General features: G+C 62.4%; 6 protein-coding genes across 6 annotated transcripts; 2 read left to right on the top strand and 4 right to left on the bottom strand.

Annotated features, from left to right (window-relative positions):
- Positions 1-1,028: 1,028 nt before the first annotated feature.
- On the top strand, positions 1,029-2,154 carry DCS_03587 (cell cycle control protein; the record flags this gene model as incomplete). Its single annotated transcript, XM_040800905.1, has 2 exons — positions 1,029-1,919; positions 1,975-2,154. 2 exons carry the CDS (start codon positions 1,029-1,031, stop codon positions 2,152-2,154), a joined length of 1,071 nt encoding a protein of 356 aa, XP_040655938.1.
- Positions 2,155-2,640: 486 nt separating this feature from the next.
- Positions 2,641-4,008, bottom strand: DCS_03586 (uncharacterized protein; the record flags this gene model as incomplete). Its single annotated transcript, XM_040800904.1, has 1 exon — positions 2,641-4,008. The coding sequence occupies one exon, from the start codon at positions 4,006-4,008 to the stop codon at positions 2,641-2,643; it is 1,368 nt and encodes a 455-aa protein (XP_040655937.1).
- A 1,074-nt stretch (positions 4,009-5,082) lies between these two features.
- On the bottom strand, positions 5,083-6,182 carry DCS_03585 (uncharacterized protein; the record flags this gene model as incomplete). The annotated part of the gene is made up of 4 exons (XM_040800903.1): positions 5,083-5,820; positions 5,924-5,981; positions 6,036-6,046; positions 6,096-6,182. The coding sequence occupies 4 exons, from the start codon at positions 6,180-6,182 to the stop codon at positions 5,083-5,085; spliced, it is 894 nt and encodes a 297-aa protein (XP_040655936.1).
- Positions 6,183-6,730: 548 nt separating this feature from the next.
- DCS_03584 (Translation release factor pelota-like protein) lies at positions 6,731-8,035 on the bottom strand (the record flags this gene model as incomplete). Its single annotated transcript, XM_040800902.1, has 2 exons — positions 6,731-7,885; positions 7,952-8,035. 2 exons carry the CDS (start codon positions 8,033-8,035, stop codon positions 6,731-6,733), a joined length of 1,239 nt encoding a protein of 412 aa, XP_040655935.1.
- A 4,479-nt stretch (positions 8,036-12,514) lies between these two features.
- DCS_03583 (WD domain, G-beta repeat containing protein) lies at positions 12,515-15,689 on the top strand (the record flags this gene model as incomplete). The annotated part of the gene is made up of 3 exons (XM_040800901.1): positions 12,515-12,644; positions 12,760-12,941; positions 13,029-15,689. 3 exons carry the CDS (start codon positions 12,515-12,517, stop codon positions 15,687-15,689), a joined length of 2,973 nt encoding a protein of 990 aa, XP_040655934.1.
- An 833-nt stretch (positions 15,690-16,522) lies between these two features.
- Positions 16,523-16,927, bottom strand: DCS_03582 (thioredoxin M-type; the record flags this gene model as incomplete). Its single annotated transcript, XM_040800900.1, has 1 exon — positions 16,523-16,927. The coding sequence occupies one exon, from the start codon at positions 16,925-16,927 to the stop codon at positions 16,523-16,525; it is 405 nt and encodes a 134-aa protein (XP_040655933.1).
- Between the last annotated feature and the right edge of the window lie 368 nt (positions 16,928-17,295).

The raw sequence follows: 17,295 nt of genomic DNA, 5'->3' as shown, positions 1-17,295 counted from the left end.
GCACTTGCCGTCGACGCAGCACAAGTCGGCCATGGACCCTGCGAGCGAGTACCGCCACGGACTCACCTTGTCCGGCTTTGCATTCGACGCGGAGAGAGAGGGAGTTGTACGACTTGCAGCTGCATCACTCATACGGGTGCGGAGGATGAGACATATAATATGCGTTCGATGGATAGATGCGTCGAAGCGACAAAGGGTTCATGAAGTAGGGCACTTCCAGATAATGGAGGCGACAACAACACGCTGATGGTGTACTCCATACGGAGTACAGTATTACGTAATACTGCACTTACAGTACAGCATGTGCCTGCGCAGCAGTGCCCTTTTGCGACACGTTGATTAGTAATACGTTGTGCACCCCCCACCACGCACAACACGCACCCAACCAAGCTGAGGGGTTTTGGTGGGCCGCTGGTAGGCGCCACCGAACGGCGGTTCAGGCAATGATTAAGTAAGTAAACCGGACCACGGCTATCCGCACTCCGGATCTTGGCTCCTCCGAACTCCGTGCTGTACGCGCACACCCACCCAATACAAAGAGGAGCGCTGCTTACTACATCCGCCAAATCATCAACAACTGGGTCGGAGTTAACTCGCTTCCCTCCGTCATCATTCACGCCATCACCACAGACGCCATCATCGCCCGCCATTCTCCGGCCTCTCGCCTGTCGACCTCGGCCAACAGAAGACTCTGTATATATTCTCCCGCATGTCCCCGTCTCAGCCTTGCGTCGTCGACCTTGGAACCTGTCACTCGCTGCCGCTTCATCGCCCACATGCAGCCGTGAGGCTCAGGCCGCCCTTGCTCGCCCACCGCCGAACGATCCGACGGACGGATTCGGACGAATCTGCTTCGCCGACGAAGCGACACCGCTACACCGTCCGGGTCTAGCCTCACGAATCACGATTCTTCGTCCGAGCGTACAGACCGGGCGCCTCGACCCGTAACGTGCATGCAACGTGCATGCGTCGTGCCGGATTCTGACGGATCAACACACCGCCACCGGTGGCCATCCTCCGACGTCGAGATGGCCCAAGCCGACGGCTCGACGGTCGAGCTGGCCAGTGACGACGATCTCATCGAGATTGATGCCACACCAGCGACCCGAAGCCGCAACAATCTTGCGTACCTGCTGAATCCCCTCCTCCCCTTCTCGCCCACACCCTTCTTCGATCCTTTGAGCAGGAGAAGCGAACGCAGGCAGGCCGAGTCGAATAGGCAGACGGCCGCCGGGGCCGGTGACACGACGGTCATCGACTTGACGCAGGAGCCCGAGGATGTCGACGCTCCATCTCAGCAACCGGCGATGCCGCGGTCCCGAATGGGCAGCAACCCGCGGAGAACGCAATCACAACGGGCGTCCGCTCCGCGGCTGGCGAGGAGCGACAGCACGACAATCACGCCGTCGGCCGTCATCGATCTCACCGTCGACTCGCCGGAAGATCGCCGTCAGGCGGACATGACGAACCAACTTCGCGCTCGTCCTCCCTCTCACCATCACCATCACCACCACCACCACCGGCAAGGGGACCACCTCATCGGCGTGCAGCTCTCCAATTCCGGGCTGTACTATCACGGCATGATGCAGACCGTTCGCCGCATCGGTGGCTTGCTTGGCTCCGAGCTGTTCCGCGACGGCTTCAACTCGACATTCGACTTTGGAGGCTCCTTCACCCCGGGCGAGGCGAGCCCGAAGCCGCCGATGGAAGAAACGCCGTCGACTCGTCCTGGATACACCCGAGACACGTGCGCCAAGGCCGAAGAGGGCCTGGAAATGGTGGCCATATGTCCGGCCTGTAACGAGGAACTGGCCTACGATCCCGCCGGCCCGTCCGTCCCAAGCTCCACGCCGGGCGGCAGAAGGAAAAAGAAGGCGGCGGGGGAGCACCACTTCTGGGCGCTCAAGAAATGCGGCCACGTATGGACACGATGCTCCCGAGTATCATCGAGGGTAGAGCTGACGTTGTGCCTAGGTGTACTGCGCCGACTGCTTCGAGAACCGGAAGCCAACCAAGGCGCAGCCCGACGGTGTTGGCTTCCGGGGCGCCGGAGCCAAACTCCCCAGCAGCGCTCCCGGGGACCTGACGTGCGCCGTCGAGCAATGCGACACGAGGGTCACGGCCAAGACGGAGTGGGTCGGCATATTCCTGTGACGCGATGATGCCGACCGTGATATCCAGCACGGCGCCGACACCGCCGACGGGCGATGGCCACATGCAACGACAGGGCGCAAGGGCGAGCGGCATGCATTTGGAGTACATGGTATATATTGAGCGGCGTTTGGGGAGCGGCATGAACTGTGCGTGTCTCGATGGAGAGATGATACCCGGGACTCTGAAGTACGATACGGCGCGTTGAGTCTTTGAAGCTTTCTAGCCGTTTACCGCTGAACGGGCCGTTGCTCGCGGCAACTCCCGTGCAACCAGGCAGATTTTCCCCACCGCATGACATGACAGTGTTGGTGTCGAAAGTAGATGCGAGTACGACGCCGCCTATGCATGCACATGCTGCTGCCTGGGGGCCGTAGCCTATTTGGCTTTGCACATCATCGTCAAGCGCTTCGAGGCCTGAGCGCGACCTCATCATGCGGCGCCGGCGGAAACCAGTCCGGGTCGTCGTCAAAACGTCGTCAAACGTCGTCAAATCGCAAGTTCCAATGCCATCTCGTCGACCCATCCGCCACCGTACTCTGTCTCCTGCGATGCGCTCAGGAGATCGTCGGGAGGAGAACCCGCATGCGGGCCCGGCACATTCTCCTTGTCCGCCTCGAGCGGTTGCAGGCCCTTCGCCTCGGCGGGCAGAGGAGGTGGCGGCTGCTTGGTAACCCGCGCAACTTTGATCTCTGGATGCCAGGTCACCTTGGGGCCTGGGGCTTGCATCATTGGCCATGGCTCCTTCAGCTGCCCGGCGGTCGTGCACCGCTGCTGCGGCAACGGCTGTTGGCGAATGGCGCCCAAGGTTGCGTTCTGGCGGCCGCGCAGAGCAGGAGAGCCGATCACGTCGGAGTCGGACAAGGTAGCGATGCTTGTTGGGGGATGAACGGCGGACCGTTCCCGCAATGTGTCTGTCCGGCGGTCATTGGCAGCCAGCGTTCGACGCAGCCGTGGTTTGGGAAGCCTCGACGGAGCGTCTTCCATCCCCTCCTCTAAAAGTTCACGCTCTTGCTGGGAGAAGGAGGGGAAAAAGTTGTCGTAGTTTACCAGTATCGCCTGCGTGCTCAAGGGGGGCTCCTGGCGTGGCGGCGATGACAAGGTGTCTCGCGGCGAATGGGCGTCGTTCTGCTTGACGAGCGGTGGACCTTGCTCGGGCTTTACGGACGTGCCGATGTGCAGTTCAAGATCGGCCTCTCCAGCGGTCGCAAGGCCAGCCTGGCTCCGTGGCTCGCTCTCGGGCAGAACTGTAGTCTCGGGGAGGACAGCAGGCTTGGTTGATTGGCCCAGAATCGATCGATCGAGCCCGTCGGCTTTGGCTGTCAAATCTCTCTCGGTTGCTGCCCTCATCTCCGGATTCTCCAAGGAATCTAGGTCAAGCCCGTCGTCGTCGGGTATCAAATCCGAACCGTCCATCAATTCCCACAACTTCGGCTGCTTTCTGACGGGCTGGACTTTGTCCGACGGCTCGATCGGGTGACCGTCGGCGACCCTCTTCCTACCAGCGCCGTTACCCCTCACAAACCGGGCGATGGTGTCCTGGCTGGGTCGCACGGTGACGAGTGGCAGCCGATCTTTCCGCTTCAACGCCTTCACCTCCAATTCCTTGTCACGCTTCCTCTCCCGCAAGAGCCTCGCGCGCGCCGTCGACCTTTCACGATCGAGATCCTTGCGTATGCGCTCCTGCTCAGCCTTTTCCTGCCGGATTCGCTCGGCGCGGGAGAGCGGCGGCCCGCGGTTAGACGCCTTGTATGCCTCGCGGACTTGCTTCGACGTCATCGGCCTCGGCGGCGGCCGGAAGCCGTCGGCAGGCTCGCCAACCGGCTGGATGACGGTGAAGGTCCTTTGGAGAGGCATCTCCGAGGCGGCGAGGACAACATTGGGACGCCTGCGTGGGAGCGGGTTGGCACGCGACACTGGAAGGCGTGCTGGGTGAGTGGGTGGGTGGGTGTTGGCATGAGGGAGTTGGGGGACGTGAAGGATGGAGCATCAGACACGAGCGAGGAGCGCCGTCACGTGACGCGTCTGTACCACCTCCAATATTTACGCTGACGATTGTTACAGCACGCACAAGTACGGAGTAATACATGCAGGCCAACACAGAGCACCTCAAGGTATTTTGGAATGCATTTTGAGTAACATTTGCGGCTTTGATTCTTGACTCAGCCTTGGACCCGCGAACTGTACAGTTGCATCTTCTTTCTCTTAATAGTGTCAGTCAGGTTGACGGCAGCCGGACCAACACGATGCCATCATTGATAATTAAAGAATGGGGATGCCGACGAATGTGTGAGATGGCTCATGCTGCTCTGATGACGACAACATGATACAGTGCAAAATCACTTACTGCACAGTAGAGGGTACAGCGCACCTATATGGGCGAGCAGTACATGTTGCGCACTATCATCCACGGAGGAGTGCCGTTGTATTACAGTGCCTCCAGCAGCAGACTGCTAGCACAAAGCAATTCGATACGTATACCACCAGAAGAATCAGCACTGTGCAGTTACATTATACGTACGCGCGTACTATTATGGTGTACCTGCGTACCGCTTGGTGGACTCGTTATAGACGGAAGGAAGTATGGGGAACCAAAGAAACAAGCAAGGGCCCTCATTGTTGGCCTTGTTGGCCTCATTTTTGGCCTCATTTTTGGCCTCAGTGTTCACCATTCGATTCCTGCTTGCTCATTTCTTGCCTGTTTCTCTGTCTAGCAAAGACATGCGTCTTCTCTCCCCGGGCCAGAGACCACCTTTCCAGGCCTACCTTTCCAGGCCTACCGTTCCAGGCCTACCGTTCCAGGCCTACCGTTCCAGGCCTACCTTTCCGGGCCTACCTTTCCAGGCCTACCTTTCCAGGCCTACCGTTCCAGGCCTACCGTTCCAGGCCTACCGTTCCGGGCCTACCTTTCCAGGCCGACATGTCCAGAGCCTACTTCTCCAGAGGCTCGACGGTAGGATCCCAGGCACAGGGACTGTACTCGTCGGTCGCAAGGCCCTTCACCTCCTCTTCGGTCAACTCAAAGTCGTACAGGCCGGCGTTCTCGGCAATTCGCGACGGCGTGGCGCTCTTGACGAGCGGCACCAAGCCCCTTTGCAAGCTCCATCGCAGCAAGATTTGGGCCTCGGTCTTGCCGTACTTGTCGGCGATGGCCTTCACCCGAGGGTCACCGAAGCGCTCGCCCCGGACGATGGGACAGTAGGCCTCGACGGCGACGTTGCGGGCACGGCACCACGTCACGATGTCGTCGCGCAGGAGCCAGGGGTGCACCTCCCACTGGCCGACGGAGAGGATGCCGCCTTTCCCTTTGCCGCGCTGGCCTTCGAGCTCGGCCATGTAGGCCTCGAGCTCGTCGAGATGGTGCACCCCGTAGTTGGAGACGCCGATGGAGCGCACCTTGCCGGCCTCGACGGCCTCGACGAGGGCACGCCAGGCGCCCTTGCGGTTCTCGGCTCCGCCGTACGGCGCGTGGATGAGCACGAGGTCGAGGTAGCCGAGCTGCGTCTCGGCGAGGGCCACGTCGACGAGCTTGTGCGTGTTCTCGTAGCTCAGCGGGTACTCACGCACCGGCACCTTGGTCGTGAAGAAGACTTCGGATCGGGGGACACCCGACACGGCGATGGCGGCCGCGGCCGGGCCTTGGTTGCGGTACGCCGACGCAGAGTCGATCTGCCGATCATCAGCCAGGCGTCCAACACTCGGCCTTAGCTTCGGGGCCCGTTCCACGCCCAAGCCGGCGCGCGACGTCGGACTCGAAGGGAACGAAACATACGTGGCGGTAGCCGATTCGCAGCGCTTCCTTGCCCACGTCGGTCACCTGCTCCTTGGGCCTGACGTTCCCGTCAGACGGTCGGTGAAAAGATTCGGCGACGCACGAGACTCACGTTTGGTAGACCTGGGCACCGTCAGCAAGCCTTCATCCTCCCCGAGCGGGCGCCACGTACTCCGAAGCCGAGCCGAGGCAGCTCATATCCCGAGTTGAGCTTGACGCTGGAGCCGAGGGTGAGCCTGGAAGCCATGCCGCGGAACATGAGCGAGGGGCTTGCTTGCGGTGGGAAATGGAGGAGAGGGGGAGGCTGATCAGTTTTCAGGGAACAAGTCACGACTCGAACAGTTTGCGTCTCCCGAGGGTTGAGCGAAATACGTCACCGCATGCCACCAAGTCCGGAGTGTGTTGGGACGGAGTACATGCAAGTACGGCGTACTTACTCGCCATTGATAATGCCGCTACAATGCCGCTACTAATCACCGCGAGTCTGTCACCGCCAGCACGAATGGTACGGCAAACGCCCCACGGCGGGGTTGGTGGCCGGTGAGTGGAATGAAGGCACCCACGGAGTTGGGTGGAGCCGTCTCGGGGACGGCGGAGGCTCAGCAGGACGCGACAGTCGACGACGGATGTGCTACGGAATGGACCGAGGGACGACGATTTGGCCAAGGCCGCATCGGGTGAGTGCTCGGAGCTGCCAAGCGATGAAGCGGCCGGCCTTTCACGCCACGCCGTATGCCCGGCCCGCCGTTGCCGCCAGGGTGACGATGAGACGGAGCAGGACGGACGAGCTGACTCGTTCCATTGATGCTAGATGACACTGTCGAGCATATCCTCGTCTTCCTCATGCCTCCTGCCGTTGTCCCGAACCTGCGGCTCCTCGACGTGGTCACCGTCGTCCTCGTCGTCCAGATCCAGCATGGGATAGTTGAGGATGGCGGCGATGTCGCCCATCATCTTCAGACGCTGGCCGCTCTCGTGGTCGCTGCTCAGTATTCTCGCGTCGCCACCGTCGGCCTTGACCTTGTCGACGAGGGCGACGTATCTCTTTCGCGTCTCGAGGTCCTCGCTGCGGAAGAGGGCGTTGCTGATGAGCAGGACGCCGCCTCCGGGGCCGACGGCGCCATCCTCGACGGCCTTTTCGACGGCCGACGTGCCGTACCAGGCCCTGCCGTCGTCGAGCTTGAGAATGTCGAAGAACTGGTCGATGCAGCGCGCCTCCTTGGCGTAGGTCATGTCCCGCATGGTCGAGAGGACCTCGGGGCTCTGCAGGACCTCGTTCAGGCTGTGGACGTGGCCCGAGTTGGCGTGTATGACGGTGGCGCTCTTGCCGACGGCCGTGAGCACCTTGTCGGACCTGTCGCGGCCCTGCTTGGCGATGTAGGCCTTGAAGTCGCTGGCGACGAAACCGGGGCTCGCGAGGAGCAGCGGCCGCGAGCCGGAGAAGTCGACGGCGCGGAGGAGCGAGTTGAGCGTCTTGTCGAAGAATCGCCGGACGCCGGCGTCCTGCTCGGACGGGGCGTCGCGCTTCTTGGGGACGACGCTCTCGACGCGCGTCTTGAGGACGGTGCGGAACTGGGTGATGAGGCAGATGTTGGCGACGCCCTCCTGCATGACGACGGCCGCCATGGCGCCGTTCTTGTCGTCGGAGAGGGCCTGGGAGAGGGTCGCCTTGGAGACGGAGTCCCAGCCGTCGGGCTTGACGACGGTGAAGGCCCGGTTGACCTCGATGTCGAGGGTGTGGTGGGAGCCGCGGGAGACGTGGTCGTTTTCGGACACGACGACGCCCGAGACGCGGAGGGAGGAGATGACGGGGTCGAAGAAGGTCGACTTGACGCGGATGGTGAGGTCGGTGTGGACTCGCTCGGCGGCCGAGGCGCCGGTGCCGGCGTTGACGAGGACGACCTTTCGGACGGCGTGGGCGTTGACGACGTCGCCGACGACGATGAGGTTGTAGGCGTGCCACTGCGGGGGGGGAAGACGTCAGCGACGGGCACGGGACGGCGAGGGGGGTCGAGCGGCTGGACCGACCATGTCTTCGGGATCCTCAGGCAGCAGGGAGACCTGCTCCTCGTCCATGTCGACGGGGAGGAGCTTTCGCGAGATGAGCTTCATGATGGCGATGCCGTCGGCCGTCTCTCATTCGCGGGACGCGGCGACGAAACGGAGGACGACGAGGGGATTTGGCGCCGTCGGTGGGACAAGGAGCGCCGATGCGCACGACGTGGACCGCTCACCTATACAGAGCGGTTACTTGCGCATCGTGCGCCTGAACGTCGCGATGGCTGTTGATGATGCGGCGAGCACGGGATGCTTGACGAGCAAGCAGCAACTCGCAGGGCACGATCCGCACGGCATGACAGGATTAATAGTTGCAGCATGACTGGATGGATTCGTGGTGGGGGTGGCGGGCGCTTGTGGCTGGGGCGAGTCCAACCCCGCCACAGCGGACAGCGATCTCGAGGGTGGGCATGCAAGTATAACTACTGTAATGCTCCGTGCTCCGGTCATCCAAGTACAGCACTGCACTGTATTACAACCAACTAGGTACTAAGTAGGTACCCTATGCGCAGCGCAACACAGGCGCACCTGCACGGCACGGCAAGTAAAGCCTACCTAGTACTTGGGCACTTGCAAACCTACAAGCACTGTACAGTAGAGTCAGTCAGTACTAGGTATCTACTGTAGTGGCACTTGCGAACCTACAAGTACTGTACAGTACAGTCAGTCAGTACTAGGTATTACTGTAGTGGCACTTGCGAACCTACAAGTACTGTACAGTACAGTCAGTCAGTACTAGGTATCTACAGTAGTAGGTAACTGCGTACCTAGTACCTAGTACCAACGAGCCTTGGTGTACTCCGTAGAGTCCTATCCATTGGCACCGACAATACGGAGTACTCCGTACGCGGTATTACCTAAGCCTTATGCACCATAGTCCTAGGCACTGGCACGTGGGTACAGTAGTTGCCAGTACTGACTGTACTTACAACTGTACTCCGTACTTATAGCACTCTCCCTCCGTACCGTAATTAACCACTGTACGGAGTACGCAGCCCAAGTATCGTCGTAGGCAGGACTCAAGAGGGTTCAACGTTCATGTGCTCGGACACGGCGCGTCCACCTCGGTAGCCTGCGCACACGGCCATGACTAGGATATGTGGCGAGGAATTCTTGCCTTCGCGAGGGGAGTGGGAAAGAATGAAGGACATTGAATGAATGGACGAGTGAGTGTCGCGCACGGAGCGAATCGAGGCCCTGCGTCGATCGGCGCATTCCAAAGCGGCCCGTCGTCGTGGCTGGAACATGTACGCCGCTGCTTGCCGCCCATGACGTTTGATTCCTCGCAAGCTACCGTCATCGATGGTTGGCCACGGAAGGGAGGAGAGCGGGATGAAGTCGCGAGTCGTCAGCCAGTTTTGCCGACTGGGCACGGAACCTTTGTCAGCGGACCTCTGATTTGGTTTGTCCCGCAACGTGGCGGGGGAGGGGTGGGCTCGGCGGCGGCTCGCCCATGCGCGACCGTTGACCTTGCATGGGTGGCATGCGCTTCCGACATTCCTGTGCGGAGTATTATTAGGTATATGACGCATTTGACGGACAGCAGCGGGTCGAAGGCTGGTGCATGTACGGAGTATGCAGGCATTCAGGTAGTAATCGGTGCAACGGCATTTACATGCCACTTGGCCGTTGGATGACTGAGGGGATGCCGTGGCGACTTGCGCTGCCCACCAGCACTGCGCGGCACCGATAGCAGTGTGCACAGGCCCATGTATGGCAGTAATATGGCCCATAGTATGTGCGTACAGGTGAGTACAGGCCTACGTACTACATAAGTACCTTGTAAGCACAGGCCTATGCAAGTACAGGCAGATGCAAGTACAGGCAGATGCAAGTAGAGGCCTATGCAAGTAGAGGCGGATGCAAGTACAGGCCAATGCGAGTACAGGTCTATGCAAGGAGGGGCCTTTGCATGTACTTAGAGGCCGATGCAAGTACAGGCCTATGCAAGTAGAGGCCAATGCGAGTAGAGGCCAATGCAAATAGAGGCCTATGCAAGTAAAGGCCTATGCAAGTAAAGGCCAATGTAGGTGCAGGCCTCGTGGACGGACAAGGCACCTCCACGTATCCCTATCCATCAATCCACCAACGCTGGCCTGTCCATCAATCAACCCACGCTGGCCTGCGTTGATCCCACCCTTTCCATTTCAGGTGCTGCCGCCGAGTCTTGTCGGCCACCGGCCCGGGCCCAGTCCAACGCACGTCGCATCGAGCTGCCCGCATCTGCTCAGGATCGAGACCCGGAACTCGGCCTCGTTCGGGCACCCCGCGTGCTCCTGACGCGTTGGCTGGACTCCCGACAAAGTCGCGAGATGGTACGGAGCAAGGCGTGCATGTTCTGGCACGCTGGGTTGGGGGCAGGTGGGTGCTCGGCTCGTCGCCATGTCGGCCGCCACGACAATGGCCTCCTCCTCCTCCGAGCAGCAGGGCGACTCCCGGCAGGGTGTGGGCAGCGGGAAGCGGTTAGCACGACGATGCGCCAAGTGGAGCGGCACCGACTAAAACCCCCAACTATTAGCTGCCAGTAGCTTTATCGTTCGGTCGGTACGGAGCTTGTCGTGCCCCGGAGGGGCCTGAAATCGCGCCCCCAGCGAGCTATGCTCGTCCGAGACGGACGTTGCCGTATCGGTGCTCGCGTGGCGTGGCCGTCCGTCTCGAGAGCGTACAAGTACCAACTGGCTGATGCCAGGTCATGCCATTGTGGTACGGGCGTTTGGTGCACTCCGTACGGCGAAAGCCCTCCGTCCGGACTGCTCGGCACATAGGGTTTGGTGCTTGTGCTGTTTGCCATCCATGCCAGGTACCGAGTGCGCAGGTATTCCTGTCTGTTCTGCAAGTACAGTGCAAATATGGCCGTATCGCCATTACGCGAGGCAAGGAAAGGCACGTAAGCAAGTACATGCACAGTATGCACACGCTGATTCGTGCGAGTACTTACTGTACATGGTTCCTCCTCGCACCGACAGAGGCTGCAGACACTGTACAGCAACCCGTACCGTACCTCGCAGCGCAGCACCTGACTCTTCGCAAAGCGCTTCTCTGCCCAGCGCCTCTCTGCCCAGCGCCTCTCTGCCCAGCGCCTCTCTGCCCAGCGCCTCTCTGCCCAGCAGCTCAGTGCACGGCAGCTCAGTGCAGTGCCCGGCACCTCCCTGCACAGCACCTCCCTGCACAGCACCTCGCTGCACGTCACCTCCCTGCACAGCACTCCTCCGTACAGTGCCTCTCTGCACGGTGCGGCACGGCACGGTGCACCAGCCCGCCTGCGGTGCATGTACAACTACTTGTGCGTGCGGTACCTCGACCGGTACCTCGGCAGCGCAGGAATTAGCTTTATCGGTCCCCCTCCGCCAACCCATGTGTCCAAACGGTGGCCGGTTTTGGCCAGCCATGTCGAACTGATGGGTGATAGCCTGCGATTGATAGCCCCTGTTCGATCTGGGCCGGAGCGATTCTTCGTCTGATGGATCCGAGGCCTGCCTCTACCGCGGCCCCCCCTCCTCCCTCCTCGCTGCCGCCCAATGGCCTGCCTACGAGTACGTGGCCGATTGCGTGCAAGGTGGGCGTCGAATGCCGTAGGTACAACGTGCGCGGAGCGAGGGTACAGATGCGTATGTACTTGTACTTGCACGTACGGTAAACCTACCAGCTCCCAGCAACCTCTGCACAAGTATCCGTACTTGCAGCTACTGTACTTGCAGCTACTGTACTTGCAGCTACTGTACTTGCAGCTACTGTACTTGCATGTATGAGTACTGTACTCCGTACGGAGCACTGTATTGTAAGTATCCGTACTTGCAGCTGCTGTAATACTTGCATGTATGAGTACTGTACGGAGTACTCTATTGCAAGTATCCGTACTTGCAGCTGCTGTACTTGCATGTATGTGTACTGTACAGAGTACTGTATTGTATTGCTTGCTTAGGTACTAGGCACGGAGTACATTCTCCTACGAGTGCCTCTGCTTGCACCTGCATGTCGCACCACCGCGCAGCTGGTGATATCACAGGATCCGCCTCCACCTCGCAAACCTCTTCCCACGTCCTCTCCGTCCTTCACCCCCATTTTTTGGTCCATTTAATTCCCGTTGCTTTTCCCACGACCCCCTCCCCCCCCTCCCTCGTCCGCTCCCGGGGTAGCGGTGACGACATAACCTTCAGCGTCCAGCCTGTCAGCGTCCCGTCGTCTCCACCCGTCGCCGGCTGAGCCTCGTCTCCCTGGGCAGACGTTTTCCCTCCGACGGATCCGCGTACCAGGCCCGGGTCGATCCTCGGAAGGGACCGGATCCCCTCCTTCGTCCTCGCCTCGCTCTCACCTCTCGCTCGTACATATACCTGCACGTCCCTCCACGCGTCCCCGTCACGCCCGTCGGCTCGCCCACGCCCATCGAGCACCGTCACCGTCACCGTCACCGCCCACTGCTCCGAAGCATCCGGCGGCGCGACGAAGCTTCCTCGACAGCCGACGCCGACGCCGACGCCGACGACGACGGGTCAGGACTCGTCGCGGGACCGAGACGGCGCCCCAGCATGGGAAATGTCGGCCCAATTGTCCTCGCCTGCCGTTCCGGGCGACGGCGAACGAGCCTCGAAGCCCGACGGCGAAGCGGTGGCCGTCACCCTCGCCGATTCTGAAATATCCGGCGCATCCGAAGCTCATGCCCCAGGTAGGCGAATCTCTGCCGATGCTTCTCGTCCGTCCCCGTCGATCTCGACCGCCTCGCTCGAGCTCCGTCCCTCCCGATGACCGCCCGTGTCGTGTCGTGCTGACGTCGACGCCAGCGCCCGCCTCCACCAACGGCCAAACGCCGGCGCCCAACCGCCGCTCCATCACCCTGCTGTCGCGGACGAGCATATCCCACGTCGTAAAGGACAGGGACAAGGATGGGACCAAGAGCCTGACCAAGACGCTGAGCGGCGGCACGACGCCCGCCGCCAACGTCGGCATGGACACGCTGAGCACGGTACGGCAAGACCCCTCGATCCCCTCGACCGCCCGGCCGACACGGACCTCGTGAAGATGGGACTGACGACGACGACGCGGCCGGCAGCAAATATACCTCCGCACCACCAACAGCGGCGGCCCCGAGCCCCCCTCCATCACCCACCGTCTGCGGAACTCGGCGAGGTCGGAGAGCCCGACGGTGGAGAACGGAAACGCCAACGAGATGGCGAACAAGCCGCCGAGCGTCGTCATCGACGCTCCGCGGGACCGCCGGTACGTCTGCATGAGCGAGGAGCCATCCGCGACGACGACGGTGACGCTGACCCTGCCGCCCAGGAAGGGCCCTTCGTTCCTGAGCCGGCTCGGCATGCGCGGTTCCTGGAAGCGCGACGGCAGCGCCGTCGACTCCGATTCCGAGATGGGCGACGTCCGCACCGACGGCAGCAGCGCCCAGGCCATGACGTCCATCATCGGCGCCGGCGGAGGCTACATCCCCCTGTACAAGGAGCCGCCGCGCTACATCCGGGTCAAGCCGCACAACAAAAAGGGCCGAGAGTTCAACCGGCTGTTCCTCGCCCAGGAGCTGCAGGGCAGCCGGCAGAGCGCCGGCGACGGATCCGGCGGCGGCCGCGCGCCGGCGACGGCCGTCGGCAGCAAGATCCTCAAGCCCGGCGACGCCATCTGGGCCGCCGAGTTCAGCGTGGACGGGCGGTACCTCGCCGTCGCCGGCAAGGACCAGACCGTCCGCGTCTTCTCCGTCATCTCGACGGCCGAGGACCGCCGCGCCCACGAGGAGGAGGAGGAGGCGCGGAACAAGGGCAACGGCGAGAAGCTCAGCGCGCCCGTCTTCCTCACCAAGCCGACGGCCGAGTTCGAGGGGCACACGGGCGAGGTGCTGGCCTTGAGCTGGAGCAAGAACAACTTCCTGCTCTCGTCGTCGATGGACAAGACGGTCAAGCTGTGGCACCTGAGCCGCCGGGATTGCCTCTGCACCTTCCGGCACAACGACCTCGTCACCTCCATCGCCTTCCACCCCACCGACGACCGCTTCTTCCTCGCCGGCTCCCTCGACGCCCAGCTGCGGCTGTGGAGCATCCCGGACAAGGCCGTCGCCTTCTCGGCCCAGACGCACGAGTTCATCACCGCCGTCGCCTTCTCACCAGACGGGAAGACGGCCATCTGCGGCATGCTGAGCGGCCTCTGCCTCTTCCACGAAACCGAAGGCCTCAAGCAGCTGTTCCAGATCCACGTGCGGTCGTCGAGGGGCCGCAACGCCAAGGGGAGCAAGATCACGGGCATACGGACGGCCGTGGCGCCGGCCGAGTCCCAGCACGGCGACGTCAAGGTCCTCATCAGCTCCAACGACTCGCGCGTGCGCATCTACAGCCTCCGGACGCGCATGCTCGAGGTCAAGTTCAAGGGGCTCGAGAACCAGTCGAGCCAGATACACGCCCGCTTCAGCGACGACGGCCTCTACGTCATCTCGGGCAGCGAAGATCGCCGGGCCTACATCTGGGGCGCCGGCCAGCCCGAGGCGGAGATGAAGGACAAGCAGCCGTACGAGTGCTTCGACGCGCACCCCGAGGTGGTGACGACGGCGCTCATGGCGCCCGTCAAGAGCCGCCAGCTGCTCAGCGCCTCGGGCGACCCCATCTACGACCTCTGCAACCCGCCGCCGATCACGCTGCGGAGCCTCGAGGAGAGGACGGCGAGCGGGACCCGGCTGCCGGACGGCGGCGGCGGCGGCGGCGGCGAGGCACCGGCGAGCGCCAAGAAGCCCGAGGAGACGCCGGCGTACATTGAGCGGTCCAAGCACATGGACGGCAACATCATCATCACGACGGACCGGACCGGCACCATCAAGGTGTTCCGGCAGGACTGCGCCTTCGCGAAGCGGCTGCAGAACACGTGGGAGACGGGCTCCAAGTTCTCGGGCAAGCTGACGGGCGTCGGCCGGAGCGCCAGCATCATGACGAGGACGAGCGCCGGCAGCCGGGCCCACTCGAGACGCGGCTCCCTCAACCTCGGCACGGGGTCCGGACCGGTGCAGCCGGCGTCGGACAGGATCATGAGCTGGCGGCAGGAGATTGAGGGCAGGGCGAGCACGTCGGGCATGACGACGCGGAGCGAACGGTCCATGTCGCCGATGAGGGCGAGCCGGTCGCCGCTCGGCACCTCGGCCGGCCGGCTCGCCGCCGAGGCCCGGAGGCAACCGTTCGGGTCGAGCCCCGTGCTCCGGCCGCACAAGCCGACGAGCCCGGCGAGCAGCTTCGAGACGAGCAAGCCTTCGCTGCGGCTCGTCAAGGACGGCGAGGGGTCCAGCCTGCCGCCGACGCCGAGCTTCAGCCTCGTGAGCGCCTCCGACTCGGACCCGCACACCGACAGGGGGCCCGAGGGGAGCTTCTGGAACAGGGGCCGCTGGAAGGGGGGGCTGCAGGGCCTCCCGGGCCTGCGCTACACGACGAGCGCCATCTCGTCGGCCTCCCTCTCGGGATCGGCCCCCGCCGCGTCCCACATCCGGGCGGGAAGCGACAGCCTCGCGCCGGGGAGCGCCCGGACGGCGGTGCGACGGAGTCTCGGCATCCGAGAGACGGCGGAAACAGGACTCGGCGAGGACGAGGACCGACGACGATCGACCGGCACGGCCTTGGCGAATGCGAGGCCGGCACTGGGCAGGCCCGGACCGCTCGGCGGCGGCATCGGCAAGGGGGCCGAACGAGTCGGCACGCGGACGAACTCTGGAACGGCACAAGCGGGCACGAAATAAGCCGCGCGTCCTCATGCCGCGGCGGTGGATGGGCCTCGTCGCTGGCGGCCAGCCACGCCAAGGCTCCCCCCCGCCTCAGAGGAGAGGCAGACAGAGGGAGAGGCAGACAGAGAAGAGGCGGACAGAGGAGAGGCGGACAGAGGAGAGGCTGACAGAGGAGAGGCGGACAGAGAAGAGGCGGACAGAGAATAGGCGAACAGAGAAGAGGCGGACGAGGGCAGAGGCGGAATTTCCGGGCGCAGAGCTCGGGTTCGTGACGACATCCCCGAGGCCATCGCCCCAGGACGACGACGACGATTGGCTAGTAGAGCGGAGGGACCATTCGTAGGGTGGGCGGATGGATAGGTGCTGGATGCAATCAGGATATATCCGCGCGTGGGCATGGCGAGGTGACATGTTCATCGCCTTTGGGTTGCAGGCAGCGCGAGAGCAACATTGATCCGCCATGGACCCGGACGGAAACGGGACAGGCGCGCGGTGGTGATCAAACACGTAGACACACCATCTTCACATTGATTTGTACTGCCATTCCTCGACATCAATCAACTCGACTCTTTCGTTGCCCGCGTCGTGCTTGTCGTCCGGAACACGTGCTACCATGGACGGAACGCTCGCAGGCATCGGACGGACTGACCGGCCAGACGGCCCGTCGACCTCCGGGCGCGTACGGTGAATGCAATGGCGCGGGATCCGTCACCAGCCCGAGACGGGGTCGTTGGCTTCCGACGACCCTATCCGGCTGCCGTTACAACCTGGCGGGGCCGGTCGATGGATGGGTCGTCACCTTGGTAGTTCAAAAGGTTTCAGTGGTGGAAAACTGGAAGCGTTTCGGTTTAGAGCCCAGACGGGAGACGAAGGAGGGGAGGCGGCTGGCTGGGTAGGGCACTCACGGCATCGCCGGCGGCCTTTGCCTTTTCGGCGTACTCCTCCACCTGCTTCAAGAGGGCCGTCGGGTTCGCGCCGGCGAGGTTGGCCGCCTTTTCGCCCTTCTCGAAGAAGTAGAAGGCGGGGATGCTGCGGATGCCGAGCTCCTGGGCCAGGTCGCGGACCTCGTCGGTGTCGAAGCGGGCGAAGACGTAGCGGCTCGGCAGCGTGAAGTTCTCGGCGTGCTTCTTGAACATGGGCGAGATGGCCTTGCAGGGACCGCACCACTCGGCGTGGGCCTGGACGGCGACGTAGGGGTTGTCCTTGATGAGGGAGTCGAACTGGGCCTTGGAGGTGATGTCGATGACGGACATGATGGCGGTGGGGATCGGGGCGGCGTCTGTTGTCGGCGTGGATGTAGGCGTTCGTCGGTGCAGAGGTAGGTGTCGATATTTCACGAGTTTGGCGGACGGTGCGAGAACGCGTCAGTCGACGATCACGTCAAGAGGGCGGGGTATTGCTACAAGGAGGATTACTCAGGTGCAAGTACGGAGTACAAATGCACTTGCTGACTGTACTGTACGTTTGTGCACGGCTTACGACCTCGGCTTTGGCCGTTGGCAGCCGATGGCTTATTAATGCCACGCGGTGCCGAGTCCGTCCGTCCCGTCGGTCCATCTTCCGGAGTACATGTACAAGGACACCTGCAGCACGGAGTACATGTACGGAGTGCTCCGTACTT

This window comes from Drechmeria coniospora, chromosome 02 (genome assembly GCF_001625195.1).
Source record: "Drechmeria coniospora strain ARSEF 6962 chromosome 02, whole genome shotgun sequence".
Taxonomy (NCBI): Eukaryota; Fungi; Ascomycota; class Sordariomycetes; order Hypocreales; family Ophiocordycipitaceae; genus Drechmeria; species Drechmeria coniospora.
The sequence above is the reverse complement of the archived record's forward strand: the minus strand, read 5'-3'. Positions and strand labels throughout refer to the sequence as shown.